Source organism: Tiliqua scincoides, chromosome 5, assembly GCF_035046505.1.
Source record: "Tiliqua scincoides isolate rTilSci1 chromosome 5, rTilSci1.hap2, whole genome shotgun sequence".
In the NCBI taxonomy this organism is placed as follows: domain Eukaryota; kingdom Metazoa; phylum Chordata; class Lepidosauria; order Squamata; family Scincidae; genus Tiliqua; species Tiliqua scincoides.
The window spans coordinates 50,977,140-50,998,367 of NC_089825.1; the positions used below are offsets into that span (position 1 = coordinate 50,977,140).

A 21,228-nucleotide genomic window follows, 5' to 3' on the forward strand; every position below is an offset into this window, starting at 1 on the left:
TATCTGAATTAGATTCTTGTGGACCAAGAAACCAAAATCCCTATCTCATTCAAACAGTAGCCTGCCATAAACATCCCAGATATCTAAGCAGAAAGCCTTGGTTTTGGGGTGACTTCATGCATTACAACTTCTTGTTATTTAAATCTTCCGGTATACAGATCAGAAACTTCCTGACCCCTAGGCAAATAATTTGCCTTTATCTGAGGCAAATAAAAAAAGTAGTAATAGGGTACATATTGCTTTTCCCCCCTGTACACCAGAAAGAAGTAATGTGTCTGAGGCTCTCGCTCTGGACTCATATCAAGAAAAGTGAACGAAGATCCTCATTTCCTCAGCAAGAGATAGCAGAATGAGGGAAGGCAGTCTGCAGTCCTTGCTTTAACTCAGCTTTGGATAGCAATATAGATAAAATTGCTATAAAAGAAAGAATACTGTTCCACCCCACCACACAAATCCAACGCCTCTCCCCCACTGCTACTAGATGAGCACAGCAATTGGGAGAGGGGAAAACATACAAACTTTTAGAATTAAAAACCAGGAAGGATCATGGTAGATCAGGCCAAAGATCTACCTAGTCAAGCATCACATTTCCCTGTGGCCTATCATATATATGCCTTGCAAAAGCCCATATAGGCAAACATTCTTCTCCTGCAGTTGCTTCCCAGCAACCAGAACTCAGATGCATCTCGCTTCTATCTTCTGTCTTGATGCTTATCACTCTTTTGTTATAAAAAGATATGGCAAATAAGAAGAGAAACGAGCCTGTTCCAAATTGCTCAGCTCTGACAACTGGTAATGTTGCAAAAAGCAATGGCACAGTACATACAGCAGTGAGAAATATTTGAAAAGCACAAAGCTTTTGACTTCACTGCCAATTAAAAGCACTACATTAGCCATTGTTCAAACCAAACGTTATTTAAAACAGGGGTCTCCAAACCCCGGCCTGGGGACTAGAAGCGGACCACAGCAAGCCTCTTTCCGGCCTGTGGCCAACCTCTTGTCCCCTGAAAGCCCCTGGCCCACTCAACTGAACATAACCAGAACTGTGCTCTGATTTTGTCTGGAGGGTGTTCTGAGGGCCAGAGAGGTTGAATGAATGAGCCCATTCATTAATTCATCTAAATTCCATCTCTAATCTATTTATTTAAATTTTACATTTAAATTTTTTTTCCAGCCCTCCACACCATGTCAGATATTTGATGCGGCCCTCTGGCCAAAAGGTTTGGAGATCTCCGATTTAAAATACTGATTTGCATTAGTGTGCAGTGAAGTCCCCAGATTTGTTCTTCTCCCAGCCAAAGTATGATCAGGATAAACAGAGATAAAACTGTAGTACAGTGTACTCACCTTGGACACGAGCATTTTACCCAGTGTGCAGCAGAAGCTAAAGGTGAGCCACCCTTTCCAGTAAAGGATGTTGTGTCAGGCAATTTGACAGGTAAGTCCTCATAAGGCACAGGGACAGGACCACAGTTCTGGCAGTGAATGATTGGAATAGGCGTTCCCCAGTAGCGCTGTCGTGATATCAGCCAATCTTTTAATTTATTGCTTGTTAGGTGTCCTCCTACTCCTTTATTTCTGGCTTGCTGAGTGATGGCCTCTAATGCTTTTTGTCTACTCATACCTGTGAACTGACAAAGAGACACTATTTATACTGCTATGAAAATCACAGCGATATCCCTATGTATTATTTATTCACTCATTTCTATCCAGTCTGCTGCCACTGAAAAGGTCCAATTTCTGCTATCATTCAGATCTGAATTAATGGGAGGCTAGGGAGCAGAGCATGTGACAATGATCTTAAGTCTTGTATAGGCTCACATAGGCGAAGATGATCCTTAAGGTAACATTTAAACACCTAAATGGCCTGGGAGTGAGTTAACTCCAGGATTTTAAACTGAGCTCAAAAATAAACTGGTAACCAATATAACTCGTATAAAACTGGTGAAATGGGTATGTCTGGTTTCTTGCCTTTTCTAGCATCTGGAAGATGCATTGTGAACCCTCAGGAGTTTTCAAAATGTCTTTAAAGGGAGCCCACACAGAAAATATATTGCAGTAGTCTAGCTTGAATGCAACCTGTGCATAGATGACTGAGGCCAGATCTACATTTTCCAAATCAGACCACAGCTGATGATCCAGCCAAAGCTGGCAAAGGCACTCCTGACTACTGATGCCAGCTGAATATCCAAGCACACCAATAGATTCAGAAGATGCACACCTCTCCTGCAACTGCTTACTTGGTTCTTCAGATGGAGATATAATCCTATTCAAAACCAGGCTGCACACTTTGATCCAGATCAGCAGAACTCCCAAATCAATAGTACAGTAGTCCCCCCACATTTGCAGGGGCTATGTTCTAAGACCTACCAGAGATGCCCCGAACCGCAGACACCAGCAAACCCTATATTACTATATTAAGATAGCAGCAAAGACCCTTACGATAGAGCAGGGGTCTCCAAACCCTGGCCTGGGGGCCAGATGTGGCCCACGGAGAGCCTTTATCTGGCCAGTGGCGAGCCTCTGATCCCCTGAGAGTCTCTGACCCAGTTGACCAAACACAACCGGACTTGTGCTTGTGGGGGAATGGGGGTCTATTTAAGTGTGTGCTTTATTTCTTGGCTGTGTTGGTGCTTAGAGAAATCCTGGACATTTGAGCCCATTCATTCATTCAATTTCCATCTCTAATGTATTTAAATTTTATATTTAATTTTTTTTCCGGCCTTCAACACTGTGCCAGATATTTGATGCAGCCCTTTGGCCGAAAAGTTTAGAGAGCCCTGCGATAGAAGGAGGAATGGGGCACTTGATAAAACAGCCTCAGCCTTGGTTTGTCTGAGTACACTCTTTCAGCAGTGTTTCCCAAAGAGGCAGCTTTAATAAATGTAGCTTTCAACTTACCACCTGACACAAGTGTCTTCCTCTACAGGAGGGCGGACACGGCGGTCCACAGCTCCTGCTCTGAATGCCCAGATCGGGCCAAGGCCACTGACCAGCATGCAAAAGCAAGGAAATTGTATTCAAACATATTCTACTTTGTAAATTCACTGGACCTGGTACTTGAAAGGCGATATTGCAGAAACTCACAGTAATGCACCAACCTCTCCAGAGTTGATCAGTCTCTCTGAACCATCTGGAAGAATTTCAATGACTTCTTCAAAAGACAAACCCAAATTTCTGGCAATGTTAGCATCATCTGGTGTGGTGCAAGGGATTCCTAGGGAAGGAAAATAGATTAAAGTGTGTTTTAAGACCACTTTTCAATTTTTCAGTGAAACTGCATACCAGAAGCTTTCTGAGTCATAGTTTAGCCAGCTCTCCAAGAGTACACAGCACCAGTCTCATTAACCCTATGCCTCTCTTATTTTCAGGCTACAAAAATCTACATGCTACATTTTCAGGCTACAAAAATTTTCAGGCTACAAAAATATTTAAACGGACTCCTATCACCACTGCCCCAGCCACCCTCATTAAATTAAAGTTCTCTGCATCTCACTCAATCAATGCAAGAAGTATTGATAGAATAATTAGTTATAATCATAGTAGTACATGAGAATCTTCCCCATTAACTGTGGCTAGTCTTTTGTATTCCAAGATGAACAAATGTGCAATAAACTTCTGGTTTTTCACTCTCGCTTTATTACTCGTCTGCACCTCAACATTTTAAATTCCTGCTAGGAAATCCATCTGAACACATTAAGTAGCAAGGTTTGCTTGCAGTGCAAAGTTAGGATCCAAATCATAACTCTGTGTCAATAAGCCCAATGAGACTTTGGATAGATGTTTCTCAAACATGGGATTTAAAACAAAAGTTAAGCATTAACTTGACTACCGAGTGCCTCATCTAGGAACCTTAGGTTGTAATCCTAAACATATGCAGGGTCCAATCCTATCCAATTTTCCAGCACTGGTGCAGCTGCAATGGAGCCCCAAGATAAGGGAAAAAATGTTTCCATACCTTGAGGAGGCCTCTGTGACTATCTCCCCACTAAGGGATACAGTGCACACCCCACTGGCACAGCTGCACTGGCACTGGAAAATTTGATAGGATTGGGCCCTTAGTTGAGAGTAAGCCCCACTGAATACAGTGGATCTGAGAAAATATGCTTAAGATTGGACTGGAAAGAAGATTTTTTAAAATCCAAGTCAAAATTAGAATTAAAAATTATATTATGGACAATCTAAATTAATTTCAATCTATTTTGCACATTTGTCCTATCTTTCTAATCAAGTATTTATTGTGTGTGTGTGTTTTCTCTTTAAGTCATTTCTGCCCAAAGTTGCACATACGCAACAGGGATCAAATGTGCACACCTGTGGGCTGGGCAGAACTGGGTTAAGTTGTCAACTGGAAACAATAAATGTAAAATGAGGAAAATAATAATGGTTTGTACCTTAAGTTGAGTTAGTCATAACTAACTAAATTTAGTACCCAACTCAACATTTCTTTTCCAACTGGTTTCAATGGCAGTTCGTTAATTCTGAAGTCCACTATTTTAACATTTCAATTCACTGAAAGAGGCATCAGCATTAAAGCAGACTAACACTGTCATGGTCCGGTCTTCTAGGCAATAAACCAGAATGCAAAAATTAGACTGTATCAACAGCTCTCTGCCATGCAAAAAGTCTATCTGCGGTAGTCATGTCAAACAGCAAACCTTCCTTTCTCCTACGCGTGCTTCAAAAAGTCAGATATAGTCCCTTCAATCATTCCAGACATAAGTTCTGTTCTTTCCACATTCTGTATAAAAACATACTGCTGTATGTTTATATTAGTACAAACCTATTTTAGTATCAAGATGGCCTTCAAACTCCAATTTTGCTGAAATGACTACAGGAACCTCCTGATTGGTGAGCAAATTCACAGCTGACACTGAAGTAAGAGAGTCTACCAAAAAGAAAGCAAACATAATAAAGAGACATACAGCAAAGAGTGCTAAGTTATAACTAAGGTCTAGAGCTGCATTTTGTTCTTAAATCCTCAAGGAACAGCACTTGAATATTGAACGTTAGCTTGATGGGCAGCCCAAGCCTGAGCTCCCATGGCACACAGCTTCGGCAGCACCAAAAATGGCTGCCGCCGGATCCTGTGCAACTAGGGCTACTGCAGGCGGCACCTTGGGAGAAGGGGACTTTCGTCCCCTTCTCCCGGGTAAGGGAAGTAGCCCCGCAATGGGGCTACTCAATTCAGCGCTGACCAAAAGGTCGCAATGAGGTAAAGATGTTTGTGTAGGGTGCTGAGCCCCACACAAACGGGCAGGATCCAGTGGAGTGGAGCTCCCTTCCTCCCCACAGCACGCCTCCCGCCTGCCCTCTCCTCATCTTGCCTCCTCCCTGCCATCCGCCTGCCTCCCCCTCCCTGGAACGCCTCCCCCCCACCTACCCCCCTGCGCTTGCTAACTAATGGTAAGCTAGTGCGTCAAGCCCAGGATTGGACTCTAAACCATTTCCTCCCAATGTTGCATACACATAGCAGGGATAAATTTGTGCACCTGTGGGCTAGGTAGAAATGGGTTAAAGCAACATAATTGAATTTTGATTGGTTTTTAATGACTACAACATGGTTCAAGCTGCTGACAGTTTTTCTTGTCAAATTTGTGCCTTCTCATTTAATTCTGTTCTTTACAGAAAAAATTTATTGAAATATTTTTTGCAAATCAAAAAGGAAGTGGATATGTAAATAAAAGGTATATAAAGACATAACAGATGTATATTTTTGTCACTGCGCTGGAGTCTTTTCCCCTTGTATAGCTTTATGGTGCCAGTTTTGAGATTTTCTGTCATGTCTTTGGTTTTAAGAGTCCTACAGCATAATCCTATATGTGCTTATTGGGAAGAAAGTCCAACTGCATTCAAAGGGGTAAGTGCAAGCATGTATAAAGTGTGCACAGTATTGCAGCCCCAATCTTGTGCTTTATCACTAGGTGTCATTTGCCATTTGTTTCTTAGGAAAGCAAACTACTGTAGCCCAACATAGGTACCACTATTCTCTCTATATTTTAGCTCATAAAAGGATAATGTAATAGTATGTAATGTTGCATGCTGACAGAGGAAGCAGCAGCAAAAGGGGAAGGGGGGAATGTACATATTATCTATAGTGGCTGAATGTTTTAAAACAGAATCCTACAGATGTCTGTTTCTAAACCCAGATGCATAGCCACAGATAAAATATATAAAGTGATTGTATACATTTGCCTTCTTGCTAAGCTGAAAGAGGAACAGGAGAAATATCCTGCAAACTAGAATCATAGAACAAGATCAAATCCTGGATTGTACGACAAAGTGCAAACTGGAGTTTGCTGGTTTGGATGAAGTGACAAAACCATTATTTCCTTTGAACTAAGAACGGGAGGAGGGAATCACTCTCTAAGAGGCAACAAATGAAGTAAAGCACATTAGCCGAAGCTCTTTGCCATTATGTTCATGTTACCATCAGGCCACCACTTAGTGTTGCATCCGAACTATATTGCATATCTGGAAAAGTGGATTCATTCTGATTGCTATTTAATTGCTTTTTTAATCACAGTGTCAAAAATCTAAAGGCTACTTCCTGGGCTATATTACTATGTTGCTGCTCCATTTTAATAAAAATTTGTTTATGTTATCACTTCTTGGTTATCAATTATAACAATTCAAAACATAAAAAATTGATATGGGAATCATCTGAGTTTTTACTGCCATGCTGTTTTTACGAGCTTTGCCTCTTCTGCTGGTTTTGTAGTATGATTTTGAGGTTAATTGTTTAAGGATATTTTAAGCTTTATAAATAACTTACAGCGCAATCCTAACGTGCGCTTGAGTTGGTGTGGCCATTCATGTGCTTACTCAGAGTGTTGCAAACATGCCATAAGGCACCTTTGTGGATACACAAGATCCATCTGGGCTGATGCAGAGGCCCATGCCAGCTCAGTAGCTCCTCAGATCCCCATGCCGGCTGGCACAAGTAAGTTCACACTGGGTAGCGCGGGGACTGGGAGAGGGTGGTGGAAGGACAGTTTGGAGGTGCAAAGGGGGCATTTTTGGACAGGGGAGAAAAGTGGGATAAAATGTAGCAAATAAATATATGAATTACAATGCTAAATTACACACTTTTCACTTGACGGAGCCTCCAAAGTCAGCAGTTTTGACATACTTGTGACCATTCAGGGAATTAACAAGTGCCTAATTCCTGTCACAGATTAACTGCAGAAAAGCTCCCATGTTTGGGAAAAAAAATTACATGTGAATTGGTCCATTTGGGTCAAGTTTCCTTTTCAAGCAGATGCTGTTAAGCTACACTGGCAACCATATGCCTTAATAAATCAAGTACTGCTAGAACAAAATATAAACAAACAGAAAATAACCTTTGCCTGGGACAAAATCCTTCTGGAAGACTTCCTTTAGACAGCTATTTCCAAGCAACAGTCTATGGTTGGGCAAGATATGCAAGTGGGAAGCACCATATATGGCTTCGGGTATATGTGCATAGGCTGCTACTGTCTCTCCTGTTGGTTTGTTATTAACCTGACAAAAGATCATAAAAGGTTACATCAATTTTCTCCAGAGAAACATACACTTTTTCCACTATAACTCTTATTTAAAAGATGATTATTATTAATTATAAAGACAACATTGTGCAATTGGAGAACACAATAATTCTTTAGGCATCCTAGGGCACAATCCTAATCATGGTCTTAATCATGGTCCAAAAGCACCATGCATGCTTCAGCCTTCTGTGAAACTGAAGAAACAGTTTGTACACAAAAGAGGAGGGGAGAAAGGAGGGAGCATACAATCTCATGGGTACTCTTGATCTCCGCTTCAAAGGGCACCCCTAATCCATCCACAACCCATGTGTACTTTCTAATCTCTCTCATATTTTTACATTTTTCAGTCACCTTCAGGATATTATGGGAAATATTGCAATTTTCAGCAATGCCTCAATCCTTAACAAAAAAAAAAATAGCTCACCTTCAACATGAACTCAAAGTAGCAGCCAGTGCAGTCCCCTAGCCAATTTGCTTGCATTTCCTTTATTCCATACCACTTGGGGAGTTCCGGCAAAGCATCAAGCAGAGCCTGTCATAATGAAAGAGCACATTTTAGGAATTCAAACATGGGTAGAACATACTGGCATTGCTTTTTCCTCCTCCATATGAAACATGGCTTCCAGGTGGGAGGAGATGGTAAGAAGAACTTCCTAACTCATGAGTTCACCTAGCTCAGTATTGTCTACGTTGGTTGGCAGTACCTTTCCAGCTTTTCAAGCAAGGTCTTTCCTAGCCCTACCTGGAAATGCCAGAGATAGAATCTGGGACTTTCTGCATGCAAAGGAGATGCTTTGCCATTGAGCAGTGACTCTTTCACTCTCTTTTTTTTTTGTGGGTGGGTGTGTGAGAGTGTGCTTGAGAAATATGACTCCTTCCAAACCCTAGATACTAAGCACAGTGCACAGAGGACAGACATGGTACAGAGGTTCTACATGTATAGAAGGACACCAGAGGACAGTGTATGCAACCAGCTGTTACCTGTAGCCAGCTCTGGGTGCAGTTTATATATAGTGCTCTTTCTTCTATTTAGACAACTTGAATGGCATATAAAAGATTCATACTGCAGCTGAAAATTTGGCACCAATTTCAAGAATGAGTTCAGTGTAGGGGCCCACCCCTGGAGGGGCCTGGAGAGGCTTGTTCCACCCCCAGGGAGGCCTCAGATTGGCTGGAGGGGGGAGGGGTTCCAGCACCCTTGTCCTCCTCCTTAGCAGAGCTGCCACACCTGGCTTGGGAGCAGGAGCTGTTCACCTCACAGCTCCCTGCTTCACACTGCCTGCCTCTCATCTCTGGTTTCCCTGTTTTATGGAGCAAGCCCTCCCCTTCCTCCATGTGGGGCAGAAAAGGCCTTTCCTTTTCCTGGCTTGTTTCCTTCAGTGTTCCTTGTTTGCCCTGCCAGCCCCCTCTGTCTGGTTGGGGTGAGCCAACCTTCTTTGCCCCCCTCAAGGGCAGGGAAGCCTCCCCACCCTGGGCGTGGGGTGCCTGCTCCAGGGTAAGTCGGGGGTCAGGGCATCTGGGAGGGGCCCCGACATTCAGAACTATAAATAAAATTTAAGGATGAACTATTTCTCATGCACACTTCATTATTCAAAAATGGCTTGCATTTTGGCTCCTTATCACATTGTCCTTCCTTGCTGACTTATAAAAACTGCAGTGCCACATAAAAGATATTTGGCATTCCACAAAAACCTCTAAATCTTATTAACAGATATTGTCATTTCATGTTTTTCATCTGGAAAAACTGGATTTTATCTGCTGTAGGGACAATAACCTGTTGTACTCCCTTCCAAGCTGTAGAAAAATCACAAGTCAGAAATAAAGCGATATTACTGAGGTACTGCTATCATTCAAGTACGGGACATTTTCAGAGTGAAATTATATACTTGTGTAACTTTTCAAAGAAGTCAGGAAACACCACTGTAAGTATGTGTATAGGAGAAAAAGAGTTTCCAAACAGAGTCTGACAGACAAGCATATTTGAATAATGCCCATTTTTAAGTCAGACTAATGGAAACATGGGAAGCTGCCTTATACCAACTCAGATCACTGGTCCATCTATCTCACAACTGTTGACACTGACTGACATTAGCTCTCCTATGTTTCAGTCAAGGGTCCTTCCAGCCCAACCTCAAAGTATTGGGGGTTGAACCCTGGACCTTCCGCGTACAAAGCAAGCATGTTTCCACTGAGCTATGGATTTATCCTCTTTGTATCCTTGAATCATTTATTTAGGCACCCAAGAGGTATGATCTAGCATCAGGAAACAAATGGTGAAAATTTCAAATCCAGCTTGAAAGAAGGGACATGTGTCTTGGACTTGTAAATATGTAAGGGAGGGGAAAAGAGAGATGACCCTAGACGTTTTGATGCCTGTGGAAGGAAGTTCAAATGTGCTCCCCTTCCCCAGATGGGGTAAAAACAACAAACTCCATAATTGACCATTTACCACCTTTAATGGTGACATCAAACTGGGTGTTGAGAGAAGGGGCTGCCTTACCCTGACCAATGGTAAGTTGAACCTTTGAGGAAAATTTAATTGAATGGGCATGTGGTCCAATTTTGTAGAAAGAAAAGACATGAAAATTGGTCAGAGCTTTATAACCTCACACAAATGACTAAATGAAATTCTAGCAGAACAACAGGACAGATTTAATATAAGGAAAAGAGTCCAATGGAAAAATAAGGCTGTAGCTAAAGGTTAAAATGCAATTTAGTATGCATTAAGGGCAAATCAACAGTAAACAGCACTTGCATAACGTACCAAGAGAGCAAAGGAAATATTAAGCCATTATTTATATTCAAAGTGAGAGCAATAATGTCAGAGCACTTGACATCATTGGGGGTCAAGGCAGAGAAAACCATATATATTTGTAATATGAGGATGTTGTACGAAAAGGTGATCTGAAGAAGTCAAAGCCTCTGAACAGACAATTCTGTGGCTAGGCATGAGCCTTTTAATAAAAGAACAAGGTTACTTCAAGATCATAACAGAATGCAAACAAGTTGGCTTAGGCAATTTTTTTTTTTTTTAAAGGAAGCATATATAGTGTCTATATTGGTCTGATAAAGACTTGTTGACTGGCAGCTTTGATGAAAAGCCCTAATCAAGAAATTGAATGTAAAAATAACCCTAGTGTCTATCTACTTAGCATATATTATACACATCCAAGTTATAATTCAACTTAGATGGTTCCCAGCAACATTAGGGAAGCAGAAGAAACAGCCTGAGTTTAGCAGGCAAGTAATAAGATGAGCTCCCTTCTCAGTATAAGAAAGAATCCAGGGTAAGTGCTCTGAGGTAGAAACTAGATCATTATGGCACATTATGCTACCAATACAAGAAGCAGCCTCGCATATTCCTCTAAAAGGATTAAGTGCAATCTCTAGAAGGAAGCAACAGTGTACCATACTGTAATGTCCATAGCGGGAGGAGGCCCCTTCCCTGGGGTTGCAAGCGAGCGTGAGGGGCTTACCCGGTCCTTGAATGATGGGCGGTGTCAGATTAACAGACGGGAGGCGGGTATAGTTGCTTGACACAGGCAGTTTAATAGCGTCAGCTGTTTTACATTCATGTGGACTGTTACGCCACAGACCTACATACATCATGCTGACTTGTGTCGCCGTCGTCTGGTGGGCTCTGGACCTGACCCTACCCGTTCCTGGGCATTGTCAGCACCAGCTTTCCGCTCTGAATCCCTTGGCCTGGGGTCAGGGCTCTTGGAGGATGCAACCCTGCCAGTCGGGGTCAAGCTGTCTGGCCTTAGGAGGACCCCTGATATCTCCGTGCTAGCTTCCCAGCCAGCTGGCCCCCACAGGGTATAGCTGGCTCCAATCCCCTGTCTCCACAGCCCCATCTCTCTAGGGATCACCCTCTGTGTCCAGGCAGGTCCTGACTCAGGGAAGTCTCCCCCCCAGTCTCCTCTCTCCAGGGCAGACATCCATCCCCTCCCTCTGGAGGCCTCTCTCTTTTCCCTTAGGCAGGGATGATGCTTTCCCCCTAGCTTTCCCCGAGCCTTACTCCTCTCTGGAGAGGAGCAACTTCCCTCCTTCCTTTCCTTATGGCTCCTTATGAGGCCTCTTCCCTCTTGGGCCGGCCCCACCCCTTCTAACCATGTGCCTGCTTGGTGTTCCCAGCTGGTCCTTGTTCCTCCTCCCAGGTATGTGCTCTGTAAGGGACCCCATTCCCGGGAGTACTTGGGTCTTACTCCTGAGGGGGCCTCTACCCTAGAGGAGATCCCTGCTCCTGGGGAGCTCCTGGCCCCCAGGCTGGACCCAGGTGACACATACACAACAGTATCATCTTCATCTATAGAAACTGATCCTTAACAGTGGTGGTGACCAAGACTTGCCAGGACAGACATTGGCTTGAGGACCTATTGTCCATCAGAGAGCCCAACTGGCCAGGCCAACCCATGAAGCTTCAGTACGACTGAATGATACCAATGTACCATCTCAGTGTGCAGGCAGAGAGCTCCATGAGGACCCAGAGCACTTTGCCTTTGGGCCTCCAAAAACATGGCACTGACCACTAAATTTGGGGGATTTTTGAATCCAAGTTTCAGATCCCTCAGGCAGGGTGACAGAAGAGAGAATTATACTGACAAATGAGCATTACTTCCCAAAAAGAATAGGTTGCAGTGGAAATCAGAATACACAAATTTATGGAAAAGAAGATCTATTATGAAGAAGAGATTTCAGCTATGCAAGAGGAAATTTTGATATTGTTCAGAGATGGCAGTCAACAGCACCAGTTGCTAAGAGACGGAGAGATGAGGGAATTATGGAGCTGGGCGTACCTAACAAAGTGATGACCTAGATTGAAAACAGATCTGAGATGTTACAAAGAGAAAAGATTAGTGTCCAGAGGGGAACCTTTCAAATTCTATTCAAGATCTACACTGCATCAGAGGCTACATAAACTGATTAAATAATGAAAGTGTATGAAGACAAAATCAAAGATTTGTCATATCGTTAAAATCCCAAGAGATTCCCTTCACTTAAACAGAAACATGAAAAAATCATGTTACAGCCAAAAGAGGGCATCTTCTTCTTTGGAAAATAAGAATTTTGTAGCCCATAGATTTACAACACACTACTACATATACATAAGATTTTAAAGCCTAAGTCAGGGGTCGGCAACCTGCGGCTCTAGAGCCGCATGTGGCTCTTTCAGCTGTCTGCTGTGTCTCCTCCAGGTGAAAGTGGCAAAGGGGGTAACAGGAGGCACCTGTGTTGGGAGGGCAGGCTGCTTCCCTCCACCCGAGCTCACTGCCCTCCTCTCCCTTCACCCCCACCTGCTCCACATTGGTTTCCCTTTTCAATTTTGCCCGCACTGCAGGCTTAAGCTCCCTGTTTTTCCCTTCCCCAACTCTCCAGCAGGACGCCCTCCTCCTCAGCCATTGCGAGCCCTTGCAGCCCACCTTTCCCTGAGCAGGTCCCCACTCAGTGCAAGGAGAGGCTTTTCCTCCACAGAGAGGAGACATCCTGTGTGTCTATTCAGTAGTAAGCCCCATTACAGTGGATGAAGCTTACTCCCAGGAAAGGGTGCCTGGGATTGCAGCCTTGGAGCCTGCTCAAGGTTAAGCCAGATCTGTTCAAGAGTAAGCCCCATGTAGTCCCTGGGCTACTCCCAGGAAGGTGTGAAGGGCTGTAACCTCAGCCTCCTCCTGTACAGGTCTACTCACAAGTAAGCCCCGCTGTAGTCAGTGGGGCTTCCTCCCAGGAAGGTGTGGAGGGCTGCAGCCTCAGCCCCCTCCTATGCAAGTCTACTCACAAGTAGTCAGTGAGGCTTCCTCCCATGAAAGTGTGGAGAGGACTGCAACCTGAGAGCTCCAACCAACTTGTCTGCTCAGAAGTCCCATTGTAGCCAATGGGGCTTACTCCCAGGATAGTGTGGAGAGGGTTGCAGCCTGAGTGAGAGAGGGCAGGCAGGCAGGGCAGAAGCTGGCCTGTGGCTGCCTCCCCTTCTTCTCTTCCCCACCTCTGGAGTCTGTGTCCTTTTTTCCTTCCAGCAGGGTGCCTCTGGAAGGTGGGGGGAGTTCTTTAGTATCCATGTAAGATAAACAGATGTCATAACCGCCATATGTATTGGAATCCTGGAAGATCTGGTGAGGAGGTAGATGTGGTGTCAGCAGTGGCCCCTTTAAGGGTAAGGCCTGGGATCCAGCAGAGTGTGCTGCACAGCTGCAGCCACTTGAAGACAATAGGGCCCTCAGGGATATAAGGACCACCTGAGGCAGGAAGGGGGTGTGGGTTGTAGAAGGAGTGCAGGGATGAGATGAGACCTGACTGACTGGGCTTATTGACTTTGATACTCTGAGTGATTTGATTGACTTACTTTGGAATCTGACCTTGGACTGTGACTTGGCTTATTGACTTTGGACTCTGCCCTGGATACTCTGACTGACTTTGTGACTAATGGACTGCTGGAAACACTTGAGTTTGGTGTGTGTCTGCTGTGCCCAAGACCTGCTGAGGACCAAGGGGCTGCTGTAGTGGTGGGAGGCTGCTGGCAGGAGAGAGGACCTCTGCAGGTTGAACAAGCAAGCTACCCTGGAGGTGGGGTCCAGCAGGACTGCAGGGCAGAACCAGGGTCCTTTGTTGGGGGGAAAGAAGGGGAGCTAATTTGCTTAAAGTGGGCCTAATTCTCCAGGCAGTGAATGGCTTTGGAATCAGGCAAAACACCATAGAGGGCCAGGGGTCTGAAAACACAGGACAAGAATGTATGACAAAACTAACTAAAAGCTACAAGAGGGGGCTACATTATAAAAATGGGACCTATAAGAGCATAAAGGTTAAAAAAAACTATATATGCAGTATTATCTTCATTTTAGATGTCAAAAGGGTTTTGTGGCTCCTGAGGTTTTTTTCCCTCTGGAAAATGGGTCCAAATGGCTCTTTGAGTGTTTAAGGTTGCCGACCCTTGGCCTAAGTAATGACAAAAACAGGACTGTTTCTACCTTCTAGAAAACTAGTGATAAGAATCAGGTTCAAGTATTACAAATAAAGGTTTATTGTTAAGAGTACAAGACTTGAGTCCATGTATGAAATGAGGAGATGGAAAACTTTTCTCCCACCATTTCTTATTTATTTGAACTCAGGAATTTGAGGTTTGTTCAAACTACACTTGATTAACACACCAGAATATTAAACAAGGAAATGGGAACCTTCAGCTTGTAACAAACTGTGGAAAGGAAACGTTCAATCTTCTATCCTTCATGTGCCAAGGTGGGTGGAGAAGTGCAGATTGCTTAGATGCAGGGATAAAATCTGGACCCGAATACGAGCAGCAGGAAGAGATCATTAAAAAAATAAAATCAAACATATCTAAAATTTCTTTTACAAGGAGTTAACCTAAGCTGCCCAATATTTAAGAAAATTCTTTTTTGACTATTTTACAATTTTATTTATTGTTTAAAAATCAATAAAGAGAAAAAGTTCATCAAAGTAAAATGCAGCACAGTTAAAGCAGGAGAGCAAGATGAAAAGAGAGATCACCTACAGCCCAATCCTATGTATGAGTACTTCGAACTAAGTGACTCCAATGTGACCTACTCACAGGTCAATGGGCACAGGACTGAAGCACCTCTAGTCTCAATCCAAATTTAAGCATCAGAATAAGTCCAAATAAAAAATAATACCAAAGAACAAGGTCAATTTAAAGCCAGAATTTTGCACAGTCACATTTTCTTACTGTTGTCCAATTCAAAAAATCCATAAGAAGGTATCAGTTCCTTGGAAACTGTTGCTTGGAAGAGTTTTGGTCTTCTAAAGTCTTGATGCTTATAAACAATAGTTTTCTGTAGAAGCATCAAGATCCAAAGTTTCCCTATCCATAAACCAGCAAAAGGAATCTGCGCAGTCTTCTGCACTCTTGTGACAATTTATGCTGCTATTAGTTTATTGGTGACCAAAGTAATATGTTCTAATAATGTGTCCTTGAAGATATCCCTATAAAACAATAATTGGATGTTGGGAAAATCACGTTATTACACTTTTAAAGTTTGGGTGAAATTTCTTCAGTACAATTTTACTCAACATGAAAGTACATCTTACCACTTGCATCTCCAATACTGGGAATGTCTTTGCCAGATTACGTATAGCAAAACATTTATCTTACAGTTTATAAAAGTTCTCTAGAATGCACATCACATACATTCCTAGCAGATGGCCCAATCCTGAGCTGCCTGGGGCACCCCAGCTCGGCGGCACTAAGGAGGGTTACTGCCGAATACTGCGCCTCCCACGCTACTGCGAGAGGCACCTCAGGAGAAGGGGACATTTGTCCACTTCCCACGGGTAAGGTAAGCAGCCCCGCAATGAAAAAGGCGCTCGTGTAGGGCGCGCAGCCCTCCACGAGCGCCTTGGATCCTGTGTTGCAGAGCTTCGCAGATCCTCCTCCCTCCCATCCCCTAGCACGCCTCCCGCCTGCCCCCGCCCCCGTCCCTGCCTCCCATTTCGCAGCCCGGCGGTCCCAGAAACTGCCAAGCCGCGGAACCTGGGCAACCACCTAATGCTAGCCCAGCACTGGTCGGCGCTGGCCTAGCACCAGCGGGAGCCTGGCAGTGAGCCCCGCAAACATGCCTTACGGCACGTTTGCAACTGTACTCAGCAGCACAGCTCCCACAGGATTGGGCTCTGAGTCATTACATGTTTTTCTACACATTTCATGTACAACTATATTAATTTTTTCCCCAGTTTTCCTTTATTGTCCTGCCTTAACAGAATGCGTAAGGATCAAAGATACCTTTGAAACTAAGCCCTTCGGTTTATTTAAAGTCAGTCGGTTTTCAAAAATAGGTAAGGGTGTACTAACAATACTAGCCGAGGATACATTTTTCTGACCTCTTTTGTAATGTATTCTGGGGCCCTGGCTACAACTTGGACTACCTGGTCTCCACATCTCAGATCCCCAATTCAGCAGTGAGCTACCCTGACAGAAGAGTGGAACTCTTAAGATTCAATATACAAGATGGAACTGCCAAATAGATATTATTGCATAGGCTATCAACTGACTGTTAACAGCTTCAGGCTGCAATTCTATATACATTTACCTTGAAGTAAGCCTCAATGAACCCAGTGGAGCTTACTTTTGAGTAGACGTGCCTAGGAGTGCACTGTTAAAGTTCATTCAGGATTCACAACCCAATTCTAACCAGCACTAACACAGCAGGGTCGCATGGTCCATGCTGTATCTAGAACTGGGAAGAAGCAGGCTGGGGTAAGGGAAGAAATGTCTCCTTAACGTGTGTTAAGCCCCAGCCTATGCAATGGGGTTTTCTGATCTGCATCAGCTAAATCACTGAGAAACTGATATTTTTGATATTCAGTCAGAAGAATCAAGACTGCTTGGCTGCTCCTAATCCTGCCACAATAGATGAACAGCTTACGCATTTGGTATGCTGGCAGATCATGAACCTTTGGGAAGTGAAGGTCAAAGCACCTCTGGAGGAACAGAACACAAACCTACAGCTTCTTAGGCCTGCAAAAGCCTGAAAACAGCTTTAATATTCTTCTGCTAAGAGAGTAAGAGTGGTAATAAAGCGTCATGAGAAAAGCTAATCTAAAACATGAAAAAGATAGAGAAACAAAAATGGGGAAAAAAAAGAGACCTAGGTCCCAATCCTATTCAATTTTCCAGTGCCGGTACAGTTGTGCCAATGGGGCATGCACTGCATCTTGGGGTGGAGCAGCAGTCACAGAGGCCTCCTTAAGGTATGGAAACATTTGTTCCTTTACCTTGGGGCTGCATTGCAACTGCACTGGTGCTGGAAAATTGCATAGGATTGGGCCCCTAGTCTGCTGACAGTGATGTGAAACTGCCTATTTTTAAGAATGCCTTTCTGAGATTAGATCACGCTCCTTCTGTTAACAGGGAGTATTTCATTTTCCTTTGAAAAGAAAAGGTGTTTTCTTGTTCTACGCATATTCAAAAACAACAGCCCATCTGATGTGCAATTTATGCTGTGGCTAGATCCAGCTGAGTTCTGAGAGTGTCAAACACAAATGGGTTGGAGGCACAAATTCCCAGTCCAACGGGTGCTTAGGGGTTACACTTGAACATTTTAACCAAAACATTTATTTTGATGGTGGAGGACCAAACTGATTAGTTAAAAAAAACAAACTTTACTGCTAGTATTTCCAACACTTGAAACAGACATCCAGAACTTGGGCAAGTTCACAGACATGACACCCAGGGACACACTGTCAGGAACAGAGCCCTGGAGTGGGAGAAAAGCATTCCAAAAAACACTTTGTTCATCATTCTAAAAAGTATAACATGTACTAACAAGTATTCTGCCACCAAGCAATGGAGACTTTGCGTTGCAGCCACATCTGAGATGATGCAGGCCAGCTGCATATTGTGAGCAATTCATTTATTGTTTTTGTCTCCAAAGCACCCAAAGCCTCCACCCACTCATCCAGGAGTGCCTGAGTCACTGTTCTGGGTATTCCTCTAATCAGTCTACATTGTGGGCAGGTAAGTCAGATGCATCTCTGCATTTGATCTGATTGGATGGTCCAAACACTCCCAAAACAAAGACATAGCAGAATTCTGCCCTCAGTGGAGGCACACCCAGAACAGTGAGTCATGCAGAGATGCACAGGAAATGGACTCCTTGGCAGACAGATATTTAAAACTAAGAACTATTCACAAAGTAAACCTTCTTGGGTATAAAAGTCATGCAATTTATTCTGAAAAAGTTCCTCTTAGCAGAGATCTGGGAAGTGGTGATAGAAGCCAACCCAATTGGGGATATATTCATTTTAGCTTCTGTGCTTACTGTTTTCATTGTATTTGATTGGAATGGTGTTTTGATTGCCTCTACTGAAACAGGGCAATTGTTTCAGGGCAATTGCCTCTACTGAATTCAGGGCAATTGCCTCTACTGAAACAGGGCAATTGCCTCTACTGAAACAGGGCAATTGTTTAATTGCTTTTCTACTGAAAAGCAATTAAAATTTTGTTACATGTATCATGATCTAAATAACACAGCCTCAGAATAGAAGCTAAGCTTAAACCTCGAGTCACTTTTAAAGGATCCTACACTTTAACTGCCAGCATATGGCTGACACTTTTATTACATGTCAGTTTTATGTATGGCTATCACTCTAAGGAGAGTTAAACAGAATAATGAAAACAACCCTTCGGAATACCTGCTTGAAAACAGTTGGATTCTGCAGAACACATTGGTCTCTACTCAACATTTATATAGAACGACTGGAAAGGATTGTCATCAAAGAATTAGCTCTTTTCCATTCACCTCTTGTACTTCAATAGTCACAGCACGATTCAAAGCAAGCAGCATCCAGACCTTTGACACAACAGTGCACTGCTGGCAGAAGCTATTTCTATGAGCATGAGTTGTGCTCATGCAGCCTTCACCAGAGTCACACTGTGGTGCCAAAGCTCTGGATTCCGTCCAGCAGGTCTGCTTAGAAGCAAGATTCACTGTGTTCAATGGGGCTTACTCCCAGATTAAGTGCTCAGAGGCTTGCGGCCTACTACAGATGTTATCTTCAATTTTGTCTTTCCTTTTCATGCTTCCCAGGTGTACCAGTTTGCTTATTATCAACTCAAACAGTGCTACTGCAAGTTAAGCTGAACCAGTGACAGCACTAAAGGAATCATATGAAAGCCAGTTCCTCATGCTTGACTCTGGCAGTGCATGGCACTGGGACCATAATTCCTCTTATGCAAACCAAGAAAACTGTCTCATCCAGGAGAGTGACCACCACTGTACTCACATCTTCTTTGTTCACAGAATTAGCAACTTCAAAAGAAGAGGGAAATTTCTCACTTTAAAGCAAAGCTTTGCAATCAGTCCATGACAACACTCTGTCAAGTACAAGACTAGCAATGTCTTCCTCGCAGCACAATCCCATGCATGTATACTCAGAAGTAAGTCCCATTGTGTTTAATAAGCATTTACAAGAATGCAGCCTCAGTTGTTTACTGAGGTTAGAAGGCAATGGGTCAATCCATCTTTGCCAACCCATGACATTTGGCTGCCTAAAGCGGAGCACCAAGTGGTTCCCTAGTCCTCTCCCATTTCCTTTCCCCCCCCCGTTACTATCACACTTGCAATTTCCTCTCTCTTTCAACTTTCTCCCCATTTCTTTTTTTATTAGGTAGTGAAGAAGAGAAGCACTGCAGAGCCATTTTGCCTTCCTTCCCCTGGAAGCCACCCATGAAGGGGCTTTACGCTGACCCTGAAAAGCAGACCTAAGGTCTCTTGACTAAAGCAGCCCACTTCACTGGTAGGGCTGGTCTCAGAAACAAGTCTATGTGGAGTAGAGGTATTTCCATATAACTCTGGTAAGAGTTTGAGGTTAAAAAAAACACTCACCCTCCAAATCCAACACAAAATAGCTGTGCACACAAAAATAACTAAAATTAAGTTGAAGCTGCCTCAAGGAATCTGCATTTATTACTAAGTAACTATGGAAACAAATTAATTCTGCTCTTAAAATGTATGATTAATATTTGAGGTATCACAGTTGTTGTTTTTTAAACAGGGAAATCTGCTTTTTAAAAAACCCTAATTCTTTCAAAGGTTTGTTTTTCCAACAGCCATTCCAAGAATGAAGGACCCTCAAAAACTTAAATGTGATTTGATGGTGCACCAAGGACATAAGGGCAGACAACAAGCAGGTCCACAAGGGTGTATTATCAGTCCCTGGTATGCCTTGAGTACACTCTTTGCCACCAATACAATTATTTCTGGCTGACAATTCTGGTCCAGCAAAAGCTAAAGGATGATCCATCAAGCGTACCATGCATCTGCCACCATTTCAAGCATCAGATCAACTTGGTCCACCCCTGCACATACCACGAGCATTACATTTATTATACTTTCACAAAAACACATTTCTCTGTGTGAAGAAAATAAGGTCTGCCAAAAGGGGCGATTTGTAATAAAAATTGTGTTATCACCTGTCAGATAAACACATTTAACCAGAAGACATTCTTTAAAAAAGGAAATAGTTCATTGCTCTAAACCTAACAGGGTGTTCTAGGCATATAATGATGCAGAAATTTTAAGATCCATACCTGCATAGATACAGAAGTAAAGACCTGACCATGCATTAAGAAAGCAGAAAGAATAGTCCTACATAGATATTACTCATTCCATGATCCAGACACTTGATAATGATCGGGAAAGATCTTTTGAAGGCAGGCCCCATTGTCCAAAATCATTTATACTCACACCTTTGCATAGACAGAAGTCTTAATAAACCACTGTTTGAGATATTTCTTCTCCACTTTTGCTCCTGAGCGCCATGAACAGCCATTTTCATCCACCTGCTCATTAGCAAGGACAGTTTGGTCCACTGGATCCCAATTAACAACTGCCTAAACAATGCCGAGAAACGAAAAGAGAGGATACCAATTTTATTTTAGCATGTTCCCAAAACGTGGAGCTGGCTATTCAGATAAATAGCTATTTGGCATGAATGTCCTCTAGGTGGGCTCCCAAACCATATCTCAACTTGAGAAAGCTTCTTGCAATTAGAGATTCAACCAATAATTTCCTGTTAGAGCTCTATCAAAGCACATATACCATAACTGTTGTTTTTGCAGATCTCTCACAAAAAAAGCTTTGAACAATTTAAGGTAATGGAATAAAATACAAATTAAAACAATGAATTACACTATGATCGACTCTACCCAGGAAGACAAGATACATTTGGGTCA

General features: G+C 43.1%; 1 protein-coding gene across 2 annotated transcripts in view; it reads right to left on the reverse strand.

Annotated features, from left to right (window-relative positions):
- LARS2 (leucyl-tRNA synthetase 2, mitochondrial) overlaps window positions 1-21,228 on the reverse strand; it is a 75,483-nt gene that overhangs the window by 32,763 nt on the left and 21,492 nt on the right. For both annotated transcript variants that reach the window (XM_066628287.1, XM_066628286.1), the window contains exons 7-12: window positions 20,743-20,886; window positions 7,951-8,058; window positions 7,344-7,503; window positions 4,784-4,888; window positions 3,102-3,217; window positions 1,348-1,631 (exon numbers count right to left, since the gene is read on the reverse strand). In XM_066628287.1, coding sequence (XP_066484384.1) covers window positions 1,348-1,631; window positions 3,102-3,217; window positions 4,784-4,888; window positions 7,344-7,503; window positions 7,951-8,058; window positions 20,743-20,886 — 917 coding nt within the window. The remainder of the gene's footprint in view (window positions 1-1,347; window positions 1,632-3,101; window positions 3,218-4,783; window positions 4,889-7,343; window positions 7,504-7,950; window positions 8,059-20,742; window positions 20,887-21,228) is intronic.